At 49.1% G+C, this 24,210-nt stretch overlaps 1 protein-coding gene across 39 annotated transcripts in view; it reads right to left on the bottom strand.

The window, feature by feature from the left end:
* TCF7L2 (transcription factor 7 like 2) overlaps positions 1-24,210 on the bottom strand; it is a 203,315-nt gene that overhangs the window by 13,220 nt on the left and 165,885 nt on the right. For 17 of the 39 annotated variants that reach the window (XM_047761333.1, XM_047761338.1, XM_047761335.1 and 14 more), the window contains 6 exons: positions 12,190-12,322; positions 9,889-9,991; positions 8,002-8,088; positions 2,733-2,873; positions 2,018-2,177; positions 1,527-1,634 (listed from right to left, as the gene is read on the bottom strand). In XM_047761333.1, the coding sequence (XP_047617289.1) occupies positions 1,527-1,634; positions 2,018-2,177; positions 2,733-2,873; positions 8,002-8,088; positions 9,889-9,991; positions 12,190-12,322 (732 nt within the window). The remainder of the gene's footprint in view (positions 1-1,526; positions 1,635-2,017; positions 2,178-2,732; positions 2,874-8,001; positions 8,089-9,888; positions 9,992-12,189; positions 12,323-24,210) is intronic. The other 22 variants (XM_047761313.1, XM_047761322.1, XM_047761340.1 and 19 more) reach the window with 3 other exon arrangements.

Raw genomic sequence — 24,210 nt, 5'->3', positions numbered from 1 at the left:
GCAGTTAAGACCCTGTGCACGACCATCTGTGAGTGACAAGGGCTGAGCGGAACAAACGTGCCACTAAGAAGTACAAGCACTAATTCCTGCTTCAACTCCCAAGAGGAATACCGTCTAGTGCGGCCAGCGAAGGGCGAGAGGACCTTCGGGGAGGTGGGGGCAGCAGTGACAGAGACATGGGTGTCACACCCAACCATTTCTGTACCCCATCCTTCCCATCCACATGCAAAGAGCAGAGGAGCCCCCACATGTTCACAGTAGGAGACTAGACAGTGATGAAACTTGAAATAGCTCGTCAGAGCAAGCAGAAAACAGCCTTCACTCAGGACCCGCACATTCGGCCAGATGTTTGACTTCCTGATGGCTGGTAAGTTCTGAGAGAGTGCATATGTCTGATTTAACCCCGCATCCTCGCAATGCTGTGGGCACCAGAAATTCACGATCGGCGATAACGGAATAGTTCTCAACCCACATACATGGAGAGCTTCTGCACCAAGGATGAGTGACCAGGGGAGAGCTAGGTCAGGGAGCACTGATGGGTAGAAGAACCATCCACAGCTCCATGCTGCCAGTAAGAAATGGGAGGAGAAGACTGCTACTGGCACTAAGACAGGTTTTGTTTTTTCACCAAAGAGCAGATAGTAAAAATCGCTTCATGAAAGTAAATGCCATGTAATACAGTAAGGGGCAAAATAAGAGACATTTCATCCATTTAGAGAGGAAAGTGAGCCCAAGCTTGGGCTACTGGGCAAAATACAGAATAAGAAAGAACAGTGAGAAGTGACAGAGGAGAGTAGTTAAGGGGAGTAGAAGGCTCTTGAGTGTCACAATCACTGTGATGAGTGTAAAGCACAAGCCTAAGGTGTGTTCTAAAACCCAGGAGGGGAAATGAGGCAAATCCTGCAGCCACCACAGAGCCCCTGGCTGGGCCCCTGAGTCACTGCATCCATCCTGCTAAGGGATGACTTCCACTGGCTACTTTCAGGGATATTCCCATCATGCCCCTCTCAAGATGAACCAGGCTTCCAATTTCTACTGCACCAGAGGCTAAGGCAACTGTTTCATTTTCCCCTTATGAGTGAAGGCCCTGCTAGGACACCTGTGAGGAAGTAAACTCTCTCCCTCCTCGCCTACTGGTCTTTTCTGCAAGGCCACCCCATGCACTGCTGCTGAGAAGCACAAAAATACCCCATGGACCACTGCTGTATCCTTAGAGCCCCATCTCTTCAAAGACATGGGCAAGAAGGTGTGGACAGCTCCAAGCTGACCCCCTACATCCCCTGAGCTGGAACACTGGGACACCAGCCACCCCTCCTCCTTGAAGAAGTATCGCACGCTGATGCGGCCACACACGAGGCCAAGGCAAAATCCTCCAATCTGCCACTCAGGTAAGATGCCAACAGTCCTGGGAGCGGGCAGACTGAAGGTACTGAGGCCTGATTCAAGCTGGCAGGTGGTGTTCCTTGGGCCAGACGCACACCCAACACACCGTTATAGTCTAGTCCTGAGAGAAAGGAACCACCTACATAGTTATCCCGTGCAGACCAGCCGGGGTACAGCTGCATGTGAAGCTGTCGCTCCTTCCGGGCCAGCTCGTAGTACTTCGCTTGCTCTTCTCTGGACAGTGCGTGCCACTGGAGGGGACACAGTGGGGGGAGAGCGAGACAGGGAGAAATGTCACAAACCACACTGTGGCCGGGGGACGGACAGAGCTTCCATCAGAAATGGTATCATCTACAGATGCCAATGGTCTGCGGGGGCCTGGCACTATTGGGGGCTCAGCCAGAACCTGACCTGTCCCCCAGATCGCCCTGTCCTTTGCTGTCTCTGCAGGTGGGGAAGGCCAGGCTGCAGCCAACCCGAATGTCATTCGAATGCTGAGTTACTGGTCCCAACTCCACGAAGGCCACGGAAGGAGTCAGACTGGGGCTAAAGGGAAAGGACTCCCCAACCCACGGGGATGGGGACACGGGCCCCCCACCCGGTGAGCCCTCCTCCCCCAGCGGGGGTCACCCACCCTTCGGCCCAGGATCTGGTTGATGGCTGCACTTTCTTTCAACGTGCACTCAGCTACGACCTTCGCTCTCATTTCCTTCATGTACAACATGAACGCGTTAAGGGGTTTCTTTATGTGGGGCTTCTTCTTCTCTTCTTCCTTTTTGGAGTCCTGATGCTTTCTGGATGTGGACAAAACAGACAGATGCAGCCTGATGAACGATCACAAGGTCCAACTCTCCCCGCAGCAGAGGGCCCCTCTCCCCACTCCCTCAACACCCAGCCCAGCAGTCCGGAAGGGAAGGCGTGGCACACTTCCACGCTGGGTCTCCTTCACCGGGAAAATGGAGCACAAACAGCCTGGGGAGGGGGTGGGGGAAGGGACTTTATCATCACATCCTCAGGCTTCCCCCAAAATGTATTTTTCCCAAGCCAGAGGGGAAAGCGCGTTGTGGCCGTTTCCGTCTCAGCCGACGCTCCCTGCGCCCACGGGACAGAGCGAGCCTGGGAACCGGGAAGGGGCTGCAAACCCCAGTCCATCCGAGGCCACAGAGAAGGAGTTCTGTTCGCCGCCGCCGCAGCGGGCGCCAGCAAGAACCCGCACCAGGCATCGCGCGTCTTTGTAAGGCTGGGTGGGTGTTCGCTGGAGGCACACCAGCTCCGGGCAGCGCCACCACTCAGCAGCCACCGGCTGACCACGCAACGACACCGAAAGTGACCGGAAGAGGGACACTTACGCGCTGTGGAGGGAGCTGACGTCACTCTGCGAGGATTCCTGCTTGACTGTGGGTGTGACTATGGCCGGGTGGGGGATGCCAGTCGTGTGGAGAGTGTGATGCGGAGGGACCATGTGGGGAGGGAACCTAGAAGACAGAAAGCTGTGTAAATCGTCAGAATCAAAATGTATGAATGGGGGAGGGATGTGTACACACAACTTTAAAAAAAGAAAGAAACAGCACCGAACACTCACATGAAAGCAACCCAAGGCATATGAGACCTGTCAGCATTAATTAGCGATAAATTAAGCATAATGATTCTCATCATGTCATTAAAGCCAATCTTCCCCTTCATTATTGCTACTGACACGAGACATTACGATTCTTAACATCTTCAGCAAAAGGCTAGTGCGACCGGTACACGTGGGCAGAAAAGTAGGCTTGAGCTACCTGCTGGAGACCACACGTCCACTGGTTTGGAGGGACGTTATCGGTGGTATCTAAGAAGACTACTTCCTAAGTTCTAATCAGAGCTAGAATGATAGGTGAAATCTCTTGTTGCACATTGACAGCTAAATAAAATATGAACGCGGTTGAAGTGTACAGATATATTTTTGACAATGCTGCGCATGCCTCGTTGGGCCTCATTCTGTTGATGGGAGCGCAATAACAGTTCCGTTTTTCTTTTGCTGCGGTGCCCCATCGTGTTGACAGGAATGGGAGAAAGTGAGGCAGAGGGATGAGGGGAAACCAAATATCCCCTGCCTGCTTCTCAACATACGTCACGGGCATTTCAAAGAAGTTTGCATGAAAGATACCCAAAGAGGACTATTTTATACACACACCTGGAAGGGAAGCTTTGAATTCTGATGTGTACGCCTTTTCTGCTCTAAAATGCTAAGATTCCTAAATTACTTTGACTTAAAATACTGCCTATGCATTAAAAGGCCTTATAAATGATCAGAATTGTACACACAGTCAAGTCTGTGTTTTCTCCTCTAAAATACTGTTTATTTTTAGGGAAGTTTTTACAAACACCCTTTAGGCTATGCATTGGCATCTCTCAACCATGCAACCTGGCTAAGACAGAAGGAGCTAATTTGGTCTTTTTTTTTTTTTGGGTCTTTTTAGGGCCACACCCATGGCATATGGGGGTTCCCAGGCTAGGGGTCGAATTGGAACTGTAGCCACTGGCCTACACCACAGCCACAGCAATGCCAGATCTGAGCCACGTCTGCGACCCACACCACAGCTCACGGCAATGCCGGATCCTTAATCCACTGAGGGAGGCCAGGGATTGAACCTGTGTCCTCGTAGATAGTAGTCAGATTCGTTTCCGCTGAGCCATTCGGGAACTCCAGGAGCTAATCTGAAAATGCTCTGGGCCCATTTGCAAATGGACTATGGATCTGACCAACAGCTCTCTCATTTTCTGATAAGCTTGCGGTCACCATGCCTTGTGGGCTAGAAGAACCACCCTCTGAAAGGAAGGTATGCTACTTTGGAGACAAGTGGAGGGAGGAGAGGACCCCCCCCCCCCCAAAGAGAACAGTGGCAGCCCCCAGGCTCCACCCTGGCAAGGTCAGGCAGGTGAGCAGATGGGGGTGCCGTTCAGGTGAAGGGGAATCCAGGTCAAGGCAGTGTTGCTTTCCCAATAAGTCCAAACCACAACAACCCCGTGTACCATCCAGGGAATGACCACCCGGTTCTCAGGAAGCTAACTTTGCCAGGCGCTGGAGGTGCTGATTAGACTTTATAGGTTCTGTTCACATGCAGATGGGAAATGAAAATTGTTCTCATTTTACCAAAAGACTGCAGTCAATGTGCATTGGAGAAACGATGACCGTACTGACTCTGCATAGATCGACAGAGAAAACAGCAATGAATAATGCAGAACTTTGAAGGGGGCCAGAATCACAGTGGACTCTGGACTCAGAATCTCCACCCCGATGTGGCCCGCGTCCACGGGCTGCCTTTACAAATTTAAGTCAGAATCAAAGTGTGGTAACAGGGACATGATTTCTTAATAAGGACCATGTGAATTCTTTTAGGATGTCAAGAAAAAGGAAAGAGAAGAGAAAAGAAAAACCCTGAGAGAAAGAGAGAGAAAACGAGAGAGAAAGACAACGATCCCCTTTCCCTACCAAAAAGGAAAAGTGCGGCCCTGGGCTCCCAGGTCACACCCAGCTCCTTCCCACAGCCCGAAGGTCTCTGAGAAAACTTCAGTTCAGAACATGTGTTCTTCGAAGCCCCTGGGTGAAGCGGTGGGTGGAGTGGCAGCTTTTACTGTGAATTGTAAAAGCTTGACATTCCTCAAATACATATGTTCCCTTCCCGCTGAATGAGAGAATGTGTACAGACAGAGAGAAGGGGGAAAGAGGGAGGGAGAGAGAGAAAAACACGGGTGTGTGTGTGTCCACCAAACACCACAGAAAACCTCACGTTTTGAGGACATTTTGGGGTGGGGAAAAATTTCCAGTGCAGCCATGACGAACCAACACTTCCAAGTTCACATACCTACCCACATACTCCTATATTTGAGAAACACATACATAGCAGACAAAGTGTGTGTGTGTGTGTGTGTGTGTCTATGGGCTGTCCTCATACCTTCGCTTAAGAAATTCCTTTCTGCAGACAACTGTTTCATGCAATGCAATAAACACCCTAAAAATTCTAAGCAGCTCATTATACACCCCCGTCTGCTTTCATGGCTCCAAGCCAGAATATAATGATGAACCTTAACTTGTTAAGGACAACTAATTTTTGTTTCTGGCTGTCTCAGGGGCTTCTGCCTTCCTCACTCTCACTTTACTTCACTGTTGACACGTTTCTGTTAACTGGATGTCATCTGCCGGCCTTGATTTTATGCACAAGCAGTAGGATGCATTTTCCTGTGCAACAATCCTGCTTTGAGTTGCATTAGGTTTGTCATTATTCTCTCATTTCCCCCCTTGCACTTGTAACATTTCATCTCTTCCTGCCTTATTTTTTGTGAGCCACGGTGCACCCACATTATGGTTTATACATGATCTCGCTCCCTTTGAAGCCGGCAGATTTCAGAGCCCGCTCTCGTCAGGAGAAGAGCCTTGCGCCAATTTAGCAGGCTGAGGGCCCGGAGCTCCAACATCTCAATCTAAAGGGGGTCACAGGGTGGCACAAGTGAGTGTCAGCAAGAGCTGTTTAATTGCCAATCTAGGCTTCTCCATGGTGTTTAAAGTATAATGACCCATCACTTAATTCTGAGAAGCCCTGGCCCCGCTGCTGAAGAGAATGAATATCAAAGGGTGTTCTGGAACAGGGCAAGCTGCCTACATTCCCTATAACTGCCATAAGTATAATAGACCCATACTTCTGTCACCCCATTACCACAATAATGTATTTAATTTGCTGTATACGCTTTTTAACTAGCTACCTTTCATAAGGCCTACCTGGGGAATGGGCGCCTCCCCCCTGCACCGCCAGCCCCCTAACCTTCCCTCCCACCGTTCCCCTTCCTTGCCTCCACCCCTGCCCACCTAGAAATCATCGACTAACCTCCTAATGATAATTCAATCGATAAGCTTAACCTCAGCCCCTATCCCACGATCACCGCACTGCTTTTAACCTCTGAATGCACCAAAGAAACAAACAGGAGAAACAACCCAGCGCATTCTCGGGATGCTAGTTCGGAGGAAGGGGTGCCGTGGGTTATAAGGTGCTCGGGAGCTGCCCTCCTCCTGGGAGACTCCCTATTGGTTCCCGGGTTTCGCGAGGTTGTGATGACATTATTTAATGAGAATAACCTTCCGCTTCTCACTGGCGAAGAGGACACACGAGCATTTTCCTGCCTAACCGATCCTGGTGTGGATTTAGAAACTGCGATGATTTACCATACGTGGGAGCTGGATCTGGATACCCACGGCATAGTTCTTACACATACAGATGCTATAGTCTGTGTTTCTCAGTGGGTGCGATTCCTCCTCCGTCCTCCACCAAAAATCACTGTTTTGCAAGTAGGAAAAGAGGCATCTTGGCCTGTCTCTCCAACCCTTCCCGTGGTCTTGGGTCCTCCTGTTGGCTACCGGGGCGGGGGAAGAGGCTAGGGGCTGGCCTCCCTGCCATGTAATGCATGCTAATTTAATTAGGTGCCATCATCCAAATGGATTAGCTGTTGCAGCCCATCAGGAAAGTCTAAACCTCCACCGATTTAATTAACGTGACTGAAAATCAGATGAACAGAAAATAAAACTATCATTAGGAGCAATTAGTGACTACTTAAACATACTGCTGCCAACCAGTTTGTAAATAAACTAGCAGTCGCTGAAAAATTAGCCAGAATTAATTAGAAGGGGGAGAGGGAGACCATGGGGATTGGAAAGACCCAGGCACCCGTAGGTGGGTCTGTCTCCGTGTGTGTGTGTTACACATACACTGATGTGCTGAAAGATACATGGATGTACACATGCACATGATTTGTTTAACTTTCAAAAATTTAGATGGGCACAGGCCAACGTCGTCCCCACCAGCCACATGCGGCTACGAAGCACTTGAATATGCCCAAGACAAATAAAAATGTGGTTAAGTGTGAAATACACAGCAGATTTCCAAAACGAAAGTATAAAGAAAAAGAGTAAAATCTCATTTGTAGCTGCTTTACAGCGATAACTTGTCAGCACGATAATATTTTGACTATGTTAGGTTGAACGAAATATATCACTAAAAATAACTCTGTCTGGGTTCCCCCCACCCCCATCTTTCAAAAACTGTGGCTACCAGAAAACTTCCAGTTCCCTTTGTGGCTCACTTTCTATTTCTACCGGACACCTGCTACATTCGAGGGGGGGGGTGTTGGGGTTGGGGGAGAGGGGTGTCCTTTCTTGTTGATGCTTAAGAGTCTGAAGCTTTGAAAAGACTGAAAGCCTTCTCTCAAATTCTTCTTTGTATAAAAATGAACTTACCTGCACCCTTTCCTTCCTTACCCAGACTAGGGCAACAGAGAAATAACACTTTAAAAAACACCACACGTCCTAATTACTTCTTCTTGCCTTCTTAAATTCTTTCAAAAAAAAAAAAAGATACTGCTCAACTGATGGGAAAAAACTCACAACCTCGAAAATCTGCCATCACCTACCTGGGAAGTTCAGGGCAATTTTTTCAGTATTTTTTAGGAGGAAAGCCTCATGCACTATGGAGCTTACACCCTTGGATTGGCATGTAGCGGCAGTGCCCCAGATGGCCTGGGAGCATCTGGAGAACTTTCTGGGAAGTAACCCACAGCCTTGGTTGAAGAGCCTGGGTTCTTGGAACTCACCTGGACATGGAAGCGTTGACCGTCAGAGCTGTGGGGTAGGGGTGACGGAATCCTCCTGTCGTGATGGGGTACACTGGCTGACCCTGCCTGCAAAGAAGGGGGTAGGAAGTTAGAGCGCTGCAAAGAGGGGTGGGGCTGGGGGAAAGCAAAAGAAGAAAAAGGGAAAGTCCTCTCTGCACAGTAAGCTTTATTCTCATTTGATCAGAACAAAAATCTTGGGGATTGTACAGGAAGGATCAAAGGGAAGAAACACAGAACAATTTGAATGCCATAAATCTGATAGGAATGGCTAATTAAATTTTATAACCTTTGCTTATGTCAATAGAGACCCTCTCCCCAAGCTGAAACTAGGTGTTTTGTTGTAATAATTAAAGGCGAAGTCTCGCTTGCTTTAATGGAGCCATCACACTAATTGAGGGCTACACATCCAAAGGAAAACAATAATGAATGTAAATTTATACCAAAATAAAGTACAGTGAATCAAAGGACTTCAGTTGCGCTTTGGGCCTCTTTCGGTATTTAGATCTCGGTGAGAAAACATTAAATTAACAGAGCTTAATTTGTAGCCTTTTGTCAAATTAACAAGTGTTGACAAGAGTTACCGGGGGGAGAGTCCCCAAGAAGAATTGTGGGTAACCAATAGACAATCACACCTCATTACAATAATTAAAAAATACAGCAACATGCAAAATAGCATCCTCATGAAAGACACACAACTTTTTCTGACAGAGGGTTGTCTGAGTTGGCTATTCCTTTTTATCTAGCCTTCAAATATCTCCCCAGTTCAAGGGAAGACTGAGACCCATTGGAGGCATGGCCCCACCCACGGAGGAAGAACTAGGACACACACTCCTGGACATGGCCACCCTCCCCAAGAAAACACAAGAGAAGGAGAGAGAAACCACACCCAGGGCTCGTGTCTTCCCCAAGACCCAACCTTGAGAGGTGTACCACGATTTCTCATGGTCAGATTCAACAAACTGCCCTGTGGTTTTTTAAAGAGTAGAGACATAAACATGGAGAAATATATATACAAAAGTACACCATCGTCAAACACATGTTACAAGCGTGCACACAAACACACACGAGCACAGCATGCTTACACAGAAAAGGCCTTTCTGCTCCGATTTTGAAACACATGGTGTTTGGGGGTTTTTTGAAGTCGTCTATGGAAAGTTAATGGATGGCACTATAAAAGCAAGCCCAGGTGATGGCAGGACCAATCACAAAAGGCAGTTTGATGATCTGCCAGGGACCAGGGCTGACCCCTCAGGAAGGCCTGGCCTGCTGGAGTGAGGGCTCCAGCTGCCCCACCCCACTCGACATGCAAAGATGCTCAGACGGTTGCTGGCTGGATAACATGGAACTTCTCAACAGACACAGATGTCCACTGTGGTTGTCAGCCTTGGGAGTGACGGCTGGGATCGGGTGTGGGGCTGTAACTCCACTCCCACTGCTGGATTTCAAAACTGGGCTGTGCCTGTTCCCACACCTCTGCTGCCTCAATCCAATGACAGGACTCCACTTGGGGCTGCCACCAGCATAAGAGCCATGACCAGCTTCACAGGAGAGAAGCCCCCAGACTTCTGCAATCCCCAAGGGCCCTGAAGGGTACTTTTATTCGCAGAGAGGAACCTAGAGGCTTTGGGGACCATGGGTTCAGAATGCGAAGTACTACCAGCCTTTTCCCTACATCCTCCACCTGAATGGCTACTGACTTGCCAGCTTTCCCACAGGGCATCGGCAAGCATCTTCCCCACAAACCCCCACCCACGGCCCTCCCTCCCTAACCCTGACCTCTAAAAATACACACATACATGCACAGAATAAATAATAAGCATGCCCATGTAAGAAACAAAAAGGAAATTAAAAAATGGAACTCCTTACTGTGGTACTAACCATCCTAGCGGATGGGGGATTTGTCCTACGGTGCCGGGCGATAGCGGGTAATACGGAGATATATCTGGAGGGTGCGGAGGCCGTGGGATTCCTGGGAGAAGCAGCAGCATTTTAGGTACAAGAGAGGGAGAGATGGAAAGAGAAGCTGTCAGGTGATGGGAACAGGGAAAGGATAAAGGGAGGCATCACCTCCATAATCCTAGCGTGAGATTCTCTTCATGATTCTGATTATAAGACTTATTGGTAAGTCTCATCTCATTATCCCTCGGCCCCAGTTTGAAATATTGGTCAGTCTCACTCTAGATGGATCGTACATTGGCTACAGGCAGACAAACTCAGAAAATGCCAGTCTAGGTGTTTCTGCCTAAAAAATTATATATATATATATATGTATATATATATACACACACACATACACACATATAGGACTTGGCACATAGTAGGTGATCAAGTAAAAGGGCTTGGCACACAGGGTGATCAATATTAAATCCTTTATCCTCGCAATTTGTCCCTTCCTTCCTTTTCATTCTAATGACTTACCTGCATGAGAGTTACTCCTTGTTTAGAACACGCTTTTGGAGGTATGGCTTTTGGAAACGTTAACCTTGCCTTCTTTCAAAAAAGTTTCTTCTGCTAAAATGCAGACGCCCTGACATCTTATCCAAGGCAGAACCTGACCTGAACAGACCAGGAGATGTGGGAGGCCCCGTATACACAGTTCTAGGACCTGGTTTTCTAGAGGACTGAGTCATCTGTGTGAACTAATCCTGACCTGCTGACTTGGTACCCATGAACCAGGGGGTCTGAGAAACTTCCCAAGGCACACGGCAGTGGGCAGTGGGTTCGGCAGGTCTGTGCACTGCACTGCACGCTTATTAATTATATAGGGACACACCCTGCAATTGGTTCTTAGTGGCTTGGGAGCAAATCTGAAGGCAAGGAGCAGATTTACCTACGCAGCTCAAGTGGGAAGCAAAAGGAACAATTCCTCAGAATTAAAATAGCACCAAGGAGAAGGAGCCGCGTGTTTGCAGATGAAAACTATTTCATTTTTTTAAAAATTCATTCAGGAAGCTTTTAATCTGTAAATTAAGCCTCCCTGGGTGACATATTCATGCAGACATTGCTTTCCCTCTATTACAAAAACCAAACAGATTAGCTGGGCTTGGACCCTACACCAAGCCATTCGCACACTTGAAAGAATGTTCGCGGAGGAAAAGTAAACAGTCCGCAGACGTTAATCATATGTTTTACGATAACCATTTAAAAGCTATTCCCTGTACTACCATTATTTAAATGAGACGTTGATGCTGCCATTCACTTGTGGAGCCTGAGGCCGGCTGGCGGCCTCCTCCAGCCATCCAAGCGCCAGGCTTCGTCCCTGTGAGCACAAAGGGGGCTCAGAGGCTGCTGCAAACCAGCTCATGTGTGGCTTCATTCAGGGGCAGCAAAGGCAACCTGAACAGTCAGGCTACCTCGTCCCGCACCACACAATTAATTCCCTCTGACAAAGTGACACAGAGTAGCCATTCCAAATCCAATCCTTCTAATAAACTAGCAGAGGAAGAGAAACCACCCCCCAGCCAATGCACCGCCCAGCCAGAAAGACACACCCTGGCCTTCGCTGTTCTCCTGAGACCACCTCACCTTGTTGTAAATCTTGTTGTAGAGGAGCTACAAGTAACCCCTCCTTCTCTCCCCTCTCCCTCTCCCACCCCTTCCTTTAGGGAAAAGGCACGTGGGATGGAAAGAAGGGGACAAGTGTAAAAGCTGGAATACTGTGGCATCTTTGGCCTAAGACCCTATTGGTTGTTTGGAGATGCAATGAGGAAACCATCTTGGACTTTGGTCTTCCCATCTGTGAAATGGGCTCGATAATAAAGATGCAGGTCATTGCAGGGGAGGAAGAACTCAAATAAGTCAGCAAAGAGAGTGCAGAGCCCAGTGACGTGGTCTCTGGAGGCTGCACCAACAAAGTCATCAGCAAGTGACCATAGTGCCTTGGCCACCAAGGGAATTGGGGCTTCGGGGCACCACGCTGGGCGGACTCTAACATGCCCAAGGAGCTGAGCAGGAGTCCATGAGGTGCCTCCAAGTTAGGGCCAGGCTCCCGAGACAGCCCTGCGGGGTGCTCAGATAGCTCCTCAGCGCTCCTCTTCTCCAAAGGGCGAGGAGACAGACCACCGCTCCCTCCCCAGAAAGGACTAAGGGGAGCCCCTCCACCCTGCCCCCCGTCCGTACCCCGCCTCCCCAGCAGGCCCTCCCTTTGCCCCCAAGCCCGCAGCCCACCTGTTTTGGGGTCTACGTCAGCTGGTAAGTGTGGAGGTGGGTTTCCCGGCGTGAAGTGTTCATTGCTGTACGTGATAAGAGGCGTGAGAGGGTGGACATGGTGAGGGTGTTGCACAACCGGCACTTTGTTCGACTGCGGGGAGGAGAGGACAGAGAAGGACACGGTCACACCGGTGCCAGCATGAGCAGGTCGAGCACGGACCTGTGGCTTCCCCGGACCAGCCCCGCCCGCCCCGCCCCGCCCCAGTCCCTGCACTAAAACGACATCGCCCCACGGAGTAGACAGACCTCAGCCTCGACCTCCCCACCGAGCCTGGCTTTTAAAATCCCTCTCCACAACCACCCCATCATGGAGCCCAAGAGTTTGCACTTTTCCCATCGGCAGATAAAGTGGAAGCGAGGGCTTTAACCCCCAGGCCTACTGTGTTCCTGCAGGTGGGAGGGGAAATCTCCTCTCCCAGGGCCCCAGAGGAGGGACCTCCAGGAGCCAGGCAGGCTTCACAGGGGACCGGCTAGGAAAACTTTCCCTCACGGGAAACCTGGCAGGCCCTAATCCCACCCACCCAGCCTCCTCATCCACCACCCCGGGCTCCAGACCCCTCCTGGCCCCTTAGAACCAGGGGGCGCGCTCCAATCCCTGACAGACTGCAAGGATGAAAAGCCTCACTCGTGGTCTGGTTGGGAGTGTGAACTTTACCAGAAAGCTCTAACCGGCCAGGCGAGCACTTGCATATTTTATGCAGATTACGGCCGCCTTAATTCATTAGGAGTCTCATTAGGAAGTCATGGGGAATGCTAACAAATTAACTGGACGACGATGAATTGGGCTACTAAAAGGCAGGGACGCATTTTAGAAATGGGCAGTTCTAGAAAACAAAGTACAGGCATTAATATGTTTGGGAAGTGCTGACAGGTGGAAAGACGGAGGACAAAAGAAAAGCAAATCGTTTAAAGATTTTTCTAGTTGGCTATGACCAGACCTTCCCAAATTATTCTCTGCTCCTTCCCCCACCTCACTTCTCAACCCACCCCAACTCTCCTCCACTAGGCGATGCTATGACTTAGCCCAGCAAGATCACAAAGAAAAAATTAAGCTGAAATAAGCGAACTACTGGGCCATTTACTGAGAGTAATCCAATTGCAAAAAACCCTATTCCCAATAGAGGATTTTCACTAAAATCCTACAACAGGGACATTTAACCAGATTAGGTACCAGCGAAGATAAAGAGGCTAGTATTAGATGATGAATGGATTAGAGTCAAGTTTCATTTCAGAACGTGTCTTCATTTCCTTTTATTACTTTTAGGGAGGCACAACTTGCATTAACATCAAGGAGAAGGAACTGCATGAAAAGAAAAGAAGGAAGGTTCCAGTGCTGCCCACTAGCGCCTCTCGGGTTCAGGGACCACCAAGCAGTTAGTTCCCTTCATGTTTTTCTTCCTGTCTCCCCCCCTCCCCCTTTTTTCACATGGGCGAAGAAGGGTGGAATACAGTAAGAGTATTTCTTACCACGGTTCATTGTGGGGAAGGCTTTTTAAAAGGTGCTTCTAATTTTTTCACGGGTATGTTTGGAAAGAAAAATATGGCCTCCCTAGACACTCCCAGAAAAACCACAGAAAAAGAAGTCAACACTTTCACCAGCCAGGTTTAATGATTCCTATAAACAACTGGACACTTTTGGAGAAAGTGATACACCACAGGGGCCTTGTAGAGCACATTATCGTTCTGCAATCAAAACACCAAAATTCAAAGCACCCAGGAACAATTCCTCCAGCAGCAGCCAGGAAGGTCTGCACATGGCCAAAGTCAGCAGAGTGAGGGGCAGCCACTCCAAGGCCAGCGCCAGCATCGCATGGACCTGCACTGAGGATCCTTTTAGGAACTATTTCTGTTTAGGACAACTTGAAAAATAACCAACAGATAAGCTCCCGCTGTGGGCCTAGGGTGGAGAGGGAAAGGAGCAGGGGACAAACATGTCAGATGGCGTGGGGACCATCAGGAGGAAAGGAAAACGATGCTGCCCTCTAGAAGTTTTCCGTCTGGTTGGAAAGATGCACACCTGCTAAGATGTGAGAAAGCGGACCCGTCTCAGGTAGTTTAAAATAAGTGGGAAAAGAATTGTGGGACCAGTGGGAAGAACCACAGATAGCCCAGGGGAGGGAAAAAAGTCACTTATGAGTTGGAGGACTTCTGGGGAACAAGACCACCACCAGCAATGCATGGAAGCAAGTCTGTGATGGGGAAAGGGCCGTGAAACCCACCATTCTCAGCTCTGGCTGAGTCGAGCACCTCTCAGGATGCTTGTCACAAACATGGATCCCTGATACTAAGCGATCGCTCAGTAGGGACCTGGTTCAGTAGGTCTGGGCTCAGGCCCCGGGCTCTTCTGTTCAGCCACGCATGGCCCCTAGACCAGAGGACCGCCCGGTCCCACACTAGCCCAAAGAGACTCAAGTCTTGGTCATGAAGAGAGTCCTAGTTCTGAGAGAAGCCATGGAACAGGCTTCATACAAAACTTACCACATGGTAAGCACAGCAATGGGGGCTTCTTATTATTGGGGTTTTTTTGCTGTTCTTCTGGAGAAGCTACCCTATTTTGCAGTTCAGAAGTGCAAATTCCCTGGCTACCTTCCAAGCAGGAAATGCAAGGGAAACCCTCTTTCACTACTTGTCCGTAGAAGGATGAAGACAGCATTTGGGCAACAGTGAAGCTCAGGGGGTGTGTGGGAAATCAATTCTCCCTCCTCTTCTTACATGATAAAGGGGATCCAATGAAAGCTGGGCACCTGTTGTGGCTGCCATCACTCTCGTATTATTTTGTACACCTGAGCCTACTAGCCAACGAGTTTTTTTCCTGTTCAGTCAAAACTCTACAGAACTGGTGGAAGCTGGGCAGGGAGGAGAGGGTTAGAGGGAGGTGAAGGGATGTGACATTTTAACTGCTGCCTGGCTTTGGGCAGGGGGCAATGAGGGCCCTACTGTGACATGGACTTCTCTTCTGATGTGGCTGCAGGCCAGAGTGGTCCCTAGAAACAGCACAACCACACGCCTCTCCAGGCTGACTGGTTCCCAAGCAAGCAGGGGATGAAGTCATTCGTGCAGAAATCAGGATCTAATTGCCACTCCCATCAAACCTCCCTTTCCCTGGACTGCCTTTTATGATGGGAGGAGGTTCCTCTGGAAAAGGCCCCTGTCTCTCCAGCCTCAGATCCCCAGGGTCCTTTCTGTCTACATCTCATTGTGTCCATGACTGGGGTCATGGCGTGCCTTTCTCGGTCCCACCAAAGTTAAATCCCTTAAGGGCAAAGACAGTAGAACTCTGTGTCTCTGAAATGCCCGGCCTGTGGGAGTGGAAAGCACAATCTCATACTTTGCATAAGAACCACCACATGGCAACTGCAAGCATCAGAGGAGGAAGAGCCAGCCTCAAAGATGTATTTCCGTACATGGTGGTGCTCTTATACGGCCTCCGCTCAGAGTCACAGAACAGGGCTGGGAGCCAGGGGGACCTTCGGAAGCCAGCCAGTCCAATACCTCATCACAACAGCATCTTTTAAAATGGTTTTAGAGCCCACTGGCCTGCACATGGTGACCAAGAGTGACGTCAGAGTACTCGGGAAGACCCAGGTTTAAATCCTACTTCAATCCAGCTGTATAAACCTCACTCAGGCCTTCATTTCTGTTTGTGCAAACGCCAGAGGAGAACGGTGCCTGCTTAATAGGACTGTTGGGAAGATTAAGAGAGATCATGCCTATAAAGTGCATCCACACATGCAATGCAAAGAAAGCTTTGAAAAATATAGTCCGATGAACGCTAATGACGAGTGCACGGTGCAGGTGCCATTTGAGATCCTCCAGTCTCTTCTAATTGAATTCAGGGGGCGAGTGTGGGGGGAGTGTGTGACACAGTCACAGACTACACTCCCTGTGGCAGAAGGAAGATGCTCACTATGGGGCAAGAGCACACGGCAGGTGCACGCTCTTCTTAAAAACGTGATATTTCATTAATAAATATATTTTATCATCTTTTGAGAAAAACCATCATTTTATTATGCTAATAAATAAGACTGCCCCAGACGTGCGGAAAGTTAAATAAGAAAAGCCGGAGATGACCAAAGTCCTTTCAGAATGGGTGGGGGGGGGGGAGGGGGGGTGGTGGTAGAAATGAAACAGCAACCCAAATAGAAAGTTCCCTTAGACTTTCCCCCGTCTCTACAAACAGCTCCCACTTTTCTTTTTTGGGGGGGGAATCTTTTTGCCATTTCTAGGGCTGCTCCCTCAGCATATATTGGTTCCCAGGCTAGGGGTCTAATCAGAGCTGTAGTCACTGGCCTATGCCACAGCCACAGCCACGTGGGATCTGAGCTGCATCTGCGACCTACACCACAGCTCACGGCAACGCCAGATCCTTAACCCACTGAGCAAGGCCAGGGATCGAACCTGCAACCTCATGGTTCCTAGTCAGGTTCGTTAACCACTGTGCCACAACAGGAACTCCCAAGCTCCCACTTCTTTAAAGAGGGCTTTAAGGCTGTGTTCAAACTTCTACAACCCTAACAAAACTCAGGTGTGAAAAGTGCCTCTTGTGGGGGACACAACCTTCCAGAAATGCATCCCTGAAATTTAAATTAAAGCCACAAGGTGTGCTGGGAGTGTTGGGAGGGGGGTGGCGGTAAACAGGCTGAAATATGTCTCTCTTTCCCCTTTTATTGTTTTACGGAGTCCAGTTTTCAAGGCAAACAACTGGAATGTCAAACCAGGGGCCTCTCAGGTAAGCACTTTATTTAAATATCAAATATGTCTTCAAAACTACCTGGTGGGATGCAAAATCATTACCTCCGGTGACAGCTAACTGAAGTTCAAGGCTAGGAGGGCAGCAGTCACGGGAGGCTGCGTGGAAAGCTTAAGTTACTGGCAGTTAAGCCTTGAAGAATATGGTGAGTCCTAGAGATCTCTGAGCCACACACACAAAATAAATAAATAAATAAGAAATATTCATAAGCTATTCCTAAAACACAAGTTCAGGGAGTTAGGTCATAGTTGTCCATAGACACCAGCACCATCAGTGCCTAAAAAATCATCCAGAGAGGCGCTCAGGACCCCTGGCCTGGACCACAGGCTAACTGAGCACTGCTGGGTACTCCTGTCGCCCTCTGGCTCACGGCTGCCACGCTTACCGGAGCCTGGCCTCCGTGTTGGGTGTCCTCACAGCAAACCTATGACATAGCTGCATGCGTTCTTAATCCCCCCCAGAAGGTAAGGACACTTGTCCCAGGTCACAAGCCTTGCAGGCTCTGCTGACTCCACCGCCTGCCACTGGGTCTGCAGAGCCGAGCCGGGCCTCGGAATGGGGTTCACTGCCAGGCCGAGGGGCTGAGCTGACCCAAGGAGCCCAGCCTGAGCCAACCTTCCCAACTGGACACAGATGCTGCAGAACTCACAAGGGGGATCCATCCCCAAACCCTACCTGGAACCTGGACCAGTTCAGCAAACAGTGTCCCTGCCCCACCCCAGTGAGCAGTAGTTCAGGGCTCCCCTCTGCCAGAGGGCACCAAGGATCTTTAGCAGGATTTTCATGGCCTTTGGCTCATGGCCTTCAGAGGGAGGGGTGTGGGATGTTTCAGCTTCTCAAATACAGACACAAACAGTATCTGGGCCCAGCAGGATTCTGGTGATACGTGTGATCAGTGCCAGCAGAAAAGAAAAAGTTGGCTAAAAACCTGAACTTATTAAATGAAGTAAACAACATCTATTTAAAAGGAATGAAAACCCTCATCTGACGTTAAATCATGAAGGCTTTATGCTTTCTACCTGGAGAAATGGCTGTCACTACCCATTTCTTTCCCAGTTCTGTTCATCAAGCTCTATGGGTTTTGAGCACTGAATAGTTAAATTGGAAAGAAAGGGTCTTTTAATGGCCCTCAAAGTGCACAAAGGCTTTCCACCCCAAGTATTCATCCTCCTACAGTGGGGGGGAGTAGGGAGGGGGCGCCCCCTGTGGCTGACCTTTGACCCCTGGAGAACCTGTAAGCCCGGAGTTCTTCAAGTTGGCCTTGCCACCCTCATCGCCAGGCGCCCACACACCCATCCACCAAATGCTGCTCGCACTTTGGAACCTGGCAAGTGAGAAGAGTGATTCAGGCCTTTCTAGATCCTCCTGCCAGCCCTCTGCTCGCCCCCAACCCCTCAACCTTCTCTAACTGTGGGGAACCCAAAGGGAAAGAAAGCTCGCCATTCACCCTGCAACCTATTAATCAACAGACGTTGAAAACAAATAGAGCCATTGCTAGCCCTGGCCTCTTGGCCGGCCCTCCTCTTCAATACTCCCCTATTGCTCTCCCTTTCTGCAGAAGAAAAATGGGGCCAGAAACTGCCTTGACGATCCCAGCACAAAAAGACAAAAGCAGCACAGAGGAGCATTTGTCAGCCTTCTCCCCTCCCCGGGGGGACCCGGGGGTCCGCAGTGTCTTAGATTACCGGCCCTCCCAGGGTCTGAAATCAGCATCAGGAAGGGACACTGTTCACTCCAAGGTTTTACATTAAAAGATGGCTTGATGGCTCATCTCCACGTATTTTTCCCAGACGCCACCATGGCTGCACCAAGGCCAATGGCAACTAGTTAACAGATGTTACGAGTGCGTCACTGGGGCTGTGGAGCGCTGGTGAGGAGGAGCGGCTGTTTCTTACTCATGAACAACCCCTTGGTGACTGACTCAACTAGTCCTCTTTGGCGGGTCGATGAACCAGAGAGGAAGGGTCAGTGCGGTAGTCTTTCGGCCTAAACAAGCGAGCGCACCAAGGAGCAACCACTTCAGCTGCTGGATGACATCAAGGAGCAGCCTGGATGCAGGCCTGCTGTTCTCGCTACTGTACCCCGCAAACCTCCTACACACACAGAGGGGAAGGGGGGCGGGAGAGCATCCCCTGGGGCCTGAAGGGCTGCTTGGCACCCTTTGCTCTGCCCCTCTCCCCTCTGGACTGTGAGAGGCCCAGGCAGCGAGGGCCCACCTAGCAGAGGGGCTGTTGGTGGTTGAACCCAACTGCTCTCAGTCTCAGGCCTTGCCCCCAACTCAGGCGGCACTGTTTCCTGAGGCAAGGCTTCTACCGATGGCTACAGCACTGTCTGCTGGAAATAATAAATAAAACCAAGAAGGCTTCACAGGATTCGAGCTTTGCCTGGAGGTTAAGAGAAAGAAAGTCAGCCTCTGAGATGCGGAAAAGAAACACCCAGCCTGCAGCTAGAGTACACTGCCTCCATCACCCGGCCCCAATGGTGTGCCCGCCAGGCCGCAAAGTTAGAGCTTCTCCCACTCTCCGGAGCCTGACACTCAAGAGCCCTGCTTATTTGTTTGTGAATTATCAATGGCTGACTTCTTTCCCCTCCTCCCTTCTTTCTCTGGAATCCAATCCATTTAGACAGCAAGAAGAGGGAGAGAAAAGACTCTCCCAGCTGTCTGTGAAATTCTGCAGACTCATAATTCCCCGTGTACTCACACAGGCATTAAAATTCTTCATGCAGGGAAATGACTGAACAGGGCAGGCAAGGAGAGAATAAACGTGCAGCCAATTTTCATCCAAATTCTCACACACACATGGAAATACATACCGCTAACGCAAACCATCCTAAGCCCTTGGCCTTTTTTGGGGTGTTTTTTTGGTTTGGGTTCCCCCCCCTCTTTATAATATAACAACTCAGATAGTAACACATGAAACAGACTGTCAAGCATTAAGGGTCTATGGGGCCAAATTCAGTTCTTCTTAATGTTTCTATTCCATTTCCCAAAAGGAGGAGGGGGGAGTGGGAGCAGGAGCTGAAGGTGTCAGGGTGGGGAGTGGGCACACGGAAGGGTCGGTCTAAACCTTGAAAATAAAGAGGGGCTCCAGCAGCCTGGGCGTTGTGAACATCGCAGCCAAGGCCCGACCCAGCGAAGCTGTGTTTTCACAGGCTTTTGAACAATTACTTCCAGTTAAGTTCATTAAACATAATTTATTTCCACTCATTCTCATTTATTTTCCAATAAAAAGAAAGCATCCCATTGTGCTTTAACCTTTAAAGCACTTGTGAGCTTAAGTCTCGGCCCGCCCGGTCCAGGCTCACCCCACCAGCAAGTTCCCAGGGCTTCCTTCCTGTGTGCCTCCCTCCAGGGGCAGGTCACAGCTCCCGGAGGGGCGGGGGTGGCAGCGCAGGGGGTCCTCTCACTGTCCTAATCCTCCACCAGGTCTCAGAGTCGTCATTTCCCAGGAATTTGCAACCTCCACGCTCCCGCAAGATGGTTTTCTACTACTTGGGTATTAAATGATTAGCGTTCGCATAATCAATCTTGTTAAGTGTCTGAGTTCGGGGGAACGTCTGGCAATTGGGTAAGAGGGTACAGCTGTTTCATTTTCAAAAGACAGCCAGAAGTAAAAACTAACCTATTCCAAATGAAGAAACCCAAAAGCACAAATTCAAAACAACTTTAAATAAAAAAAATAATAATGATTTCCAGACCATCTCCCCCAAAACACCACCACCCCAAATCTAAGGATTCCTAAATATAATGGAAAGGAAATCGCCAATTTTGATTTAGAATCAATGTTAAGTACATAATGGTTATTACATCCTGGGGATTTCAAGAAAGAAGCAGTGAACAAAATCTGATACCACCTTTCTAATTTAGTTACAACGAGCAGCTGCATAAAAATGACTTTGGTATTTCTTAACGACTCTTGTGCCTAACTTTCAAATCGAGACGGTATTTGAAAACCATGCCTGTTCCGAAAGTCTATAAGAGCTCGAGAAAGGTCCCTTCAGAGAGCAGGTAAATTTCTCTCTGGCAACAGAGAAACTGAGAAGAGGGACAAACGTTTTCCTGAAACCCTACGGATGCAGGATGCAAACGGCCAAACTCCGGACTCAGCAGGAAGTCGGCCAAGGCAGACTCAAAGGAAGAAGCCCCATGGTTCTGCACGATTGTGCCCTGTTAGTGTCCCAAACATGGGCATTCTTTAACGGGCATCTGTAGCCTCCATAAAGGATACACGTAAAAGGACCTAAGACAGGGTGAGAAGGAAACACCACCACTGTCCCCTCTGATGGAAGCGGATGAACGTTTAAGGTAATGAGGGAAGGACCCAGGCAAAGTTCACTTCAAAACAAAACAAAACAAAACAAAAGAAACCCTTCAAGTGTGTGCAAAAGTATGTCATCTGGAGGGCAGGTCAGGATTTCATCACATTCCAAAATATTGCAGAAGGAAAGAATGCCATTACATAGCTCGGCAAGGCCCCCCAGCATCCCTGGAGCACAACGGGGCGGTTTCCCTAAAAATCTAAGGTTGCAGGCTCTGTTGCTTCCAGAAAATGCAGAGGCAGCAGCCTGTGGTGGCAATACAAAGATCATAATATCTGTATCATCAGAGTTGGGAAATTACCCTTTCAAAGGAACTCCCTTCCCCTAAACCATCAAGAATGGAGGTTTAACCCGGCCCCCGGAGCAGCGGGGCTGCAGTGAAGTAACCCAAGTAATATGAGTAAACAAAAGGTCTGGAACCTTTCAGGAATCTGGAAGTGAGAGGCTGTGCTGGGTGGGAAACTGGAGGCAACACACTTTATGCAGTTACAGCGCCTGCCTGCACGCCCTTCCCCACAATTCCTGACAGTTTACAATCATACCTCGAACTAGGAAGTTGCGCAGAACCAGAAAAGACATACACAGCTGTCATTCCTTCCTGCCCAACTAGAGAACCATCTCTCCTCCCTCGTTTCCAGTCACAACATAGGATTTTAACACATGATTTTGAAAACGCAAGGACTCACAGACAGTAGTACAGTTCATGCCTTCCTCCCCCAAATATCAGCTGATATGACCATTGAACAGCTGATTGACCATTGCAAAGGTTTCTGTTTGGCCATTCAACAACCAAAAAACGATTTTAAAAAAAAAGTAATAATAAAGACAATGAAGGAATCGTCTCCAAATTCTAAGAGCACACCCTTAGAACTTATGGCAAAGGAGCTGACGCAAGAGTTGATTGATCAGAGCATAGGTGAACAGAGTGTAAAGTACTCTGAGCCCCAAATTGGTATTTGCAAAAAGGCTGTCTCCCTAATCATTAACAGCACAGTAGGCTGTCATCCGTCTCTCAGGTTTCCAAAGCACATTTTATATTATGTTTCGAAAACACAAACGCCACAAGCAAGACTGGAGCCCTAAAAGGCCGGCAGCATCTACATTTGGAGATTGAAAATAAATACAACTAAAGACAGAGCAACAGAAAGTTAGTATTAAATATGAAACCAAAATACACAGTTTACACAAGCCCTGCTACTTGAAAAGCCTGATTGCTCAAAAATGTTTCAAGCTTCCAAAGTATGTGTCTCTATCTAGAAGGGAATGTCATTTCTCCTTCTCTTTCTTCCAGTGGAGCTCACCCTCGTGGGTGAAGGGGAAGAAAATGATTTGTTAGGAAAAAAATCCCAAATCCCACCACCCTTTTCCAGAGTCCAGCTCTCTGGCACTTGGGGAGCCGGGTCTGCATTGCCATAGAACCATAAGGATTGTGATAAAAGTCCAGCTTTCTGTCCTCTCCATCTTCTTTTTTTTTTTTTTTTAACCCTTTCTTCCCCCCTTCCCCCAAAACCTGCTATAAAAAGCACACCACGAAAGGGCACAGCTTGAGGTGACCATTTACGCTTGTTTTGTTTTTCCTTCCCACTAGATGAATTAAATAAAAAAAAAAAAAGCACAAGGACGTGAACGTGGGCTCGCGAGCGCACACACACACACACACACTCGCGCGCGCGCACACACACACACACCCCACTACTCACCCAGCAATTCAAATTGAGGTGCCAACCGCCCAACTGCTGGAAGAGAGTGAGCCCGGAGGCCACCGTGCCTCCCTTCCCACTCAAATCTTCCATTCCCACTAAGGTGGTATCCCTAGGGTACATAATAGCTTTGGTTTTCTTTCTCTCCACCTCAAAAAAAAAAAAAAAAAAAAACTTTCTCTGTACCTTCAAGATGGGACTGGGCCAGCTTTTTCTCTCCTCCCTTATTGCTTTTCTCACTTTTCTTCTTCCTCCCAGCTTCCCCTCCCTTTATTCCTCTCACTTACAGAGCAGGAAAAAAGCATCTTAAAAGGTGGACATGGCTCCCAGGTCTGCCCGGGCAGACTCAGAATGCTCCAGGTTCTCACTCACAACGCCTGCTGTTACTCTTGTGAAGTCTCCCCTTTCCACACACATCCCTCCGAAAGCAAAAGCGAAAAACGAAATGAAGAGGAGAAAACAAAAGCAAAAAGAGGCCAAGTAATCTAGTTCAACTGGTCGTGGATTAAATTTTTAAAAAATTAATTAAAAGCAACTCCTTCTACTTTCTGCTCTGCACCCCTAGGAAGTGTGTGAAGGAAGGGGATGGCCCTTCTTCCCCAGCCAGTGCAGGGCACCTAAGCAGTCCCCCCTCAGCCGTTACCTTGGGCAGCAGGGGCAGAGCTGCTAAGAGAAGCTAGGAAATTACGGTCGGCCATGGGGGAAAATGATCAACGGAATGCAGCAGGCAGGCACTTTATCTGCAAGATTGTCAAATCCCTCAAAACAAATTTCTTAGGGAGAGGGCTGCGAAGGGAGAGGGGGAGGGAGGAGGAAAGTGTATTTTCTTGTCACAGTGACACGGGAGTGACACTTGGTAGGGCCTTGCCTGCCACACGTACACGCGCCTCTTTTCCTTCCAGAGGAAGAGACCCTGCCTGAAAGGTTTCCCACTGACCTCTCTGGAAGCAGGAGAACGGAGGCTTCCTGCATTCCCTGGCATTCCAGCAGTCTGAGTGCCAAGTCGCTTTTTGGTTGCTTGGGAGTTTGGTGAGCTTTTCCCCTCAAAAGGGGGCCCGGGGGGTGGGGGTGGGAGGGGTGGGGAAAGGGAGAGAAAAGGAAGAAGAAAAGAAAAAAAGGCAACCCCTGAATCCCACCATCCCAACTTACTTTTCCCGGGGCTCTCAGAGGATCAGGGCCCGTGCGTGTGTGAGGGGTGAACTTAACTGG

Source organism: Phacochoerus africanus, chromosome 15 (assembly GCF_016906955.1).
Source record: "Phacochoerus africanus isolate WHEZ1 chromosome 15, ROS_Pafr_v1, whole genome shotgun sequence".
NCBI lineage: Eukaryota > Metazoa > Chordata > Mammalia > Artiodactyla > Suidae > Phacochoerus > Phacochoerus africanus.
Note: the sequence above shows the minus strand (reverse complement) of the source record. Positions and strands in the feature narration are given on the sequence as shown.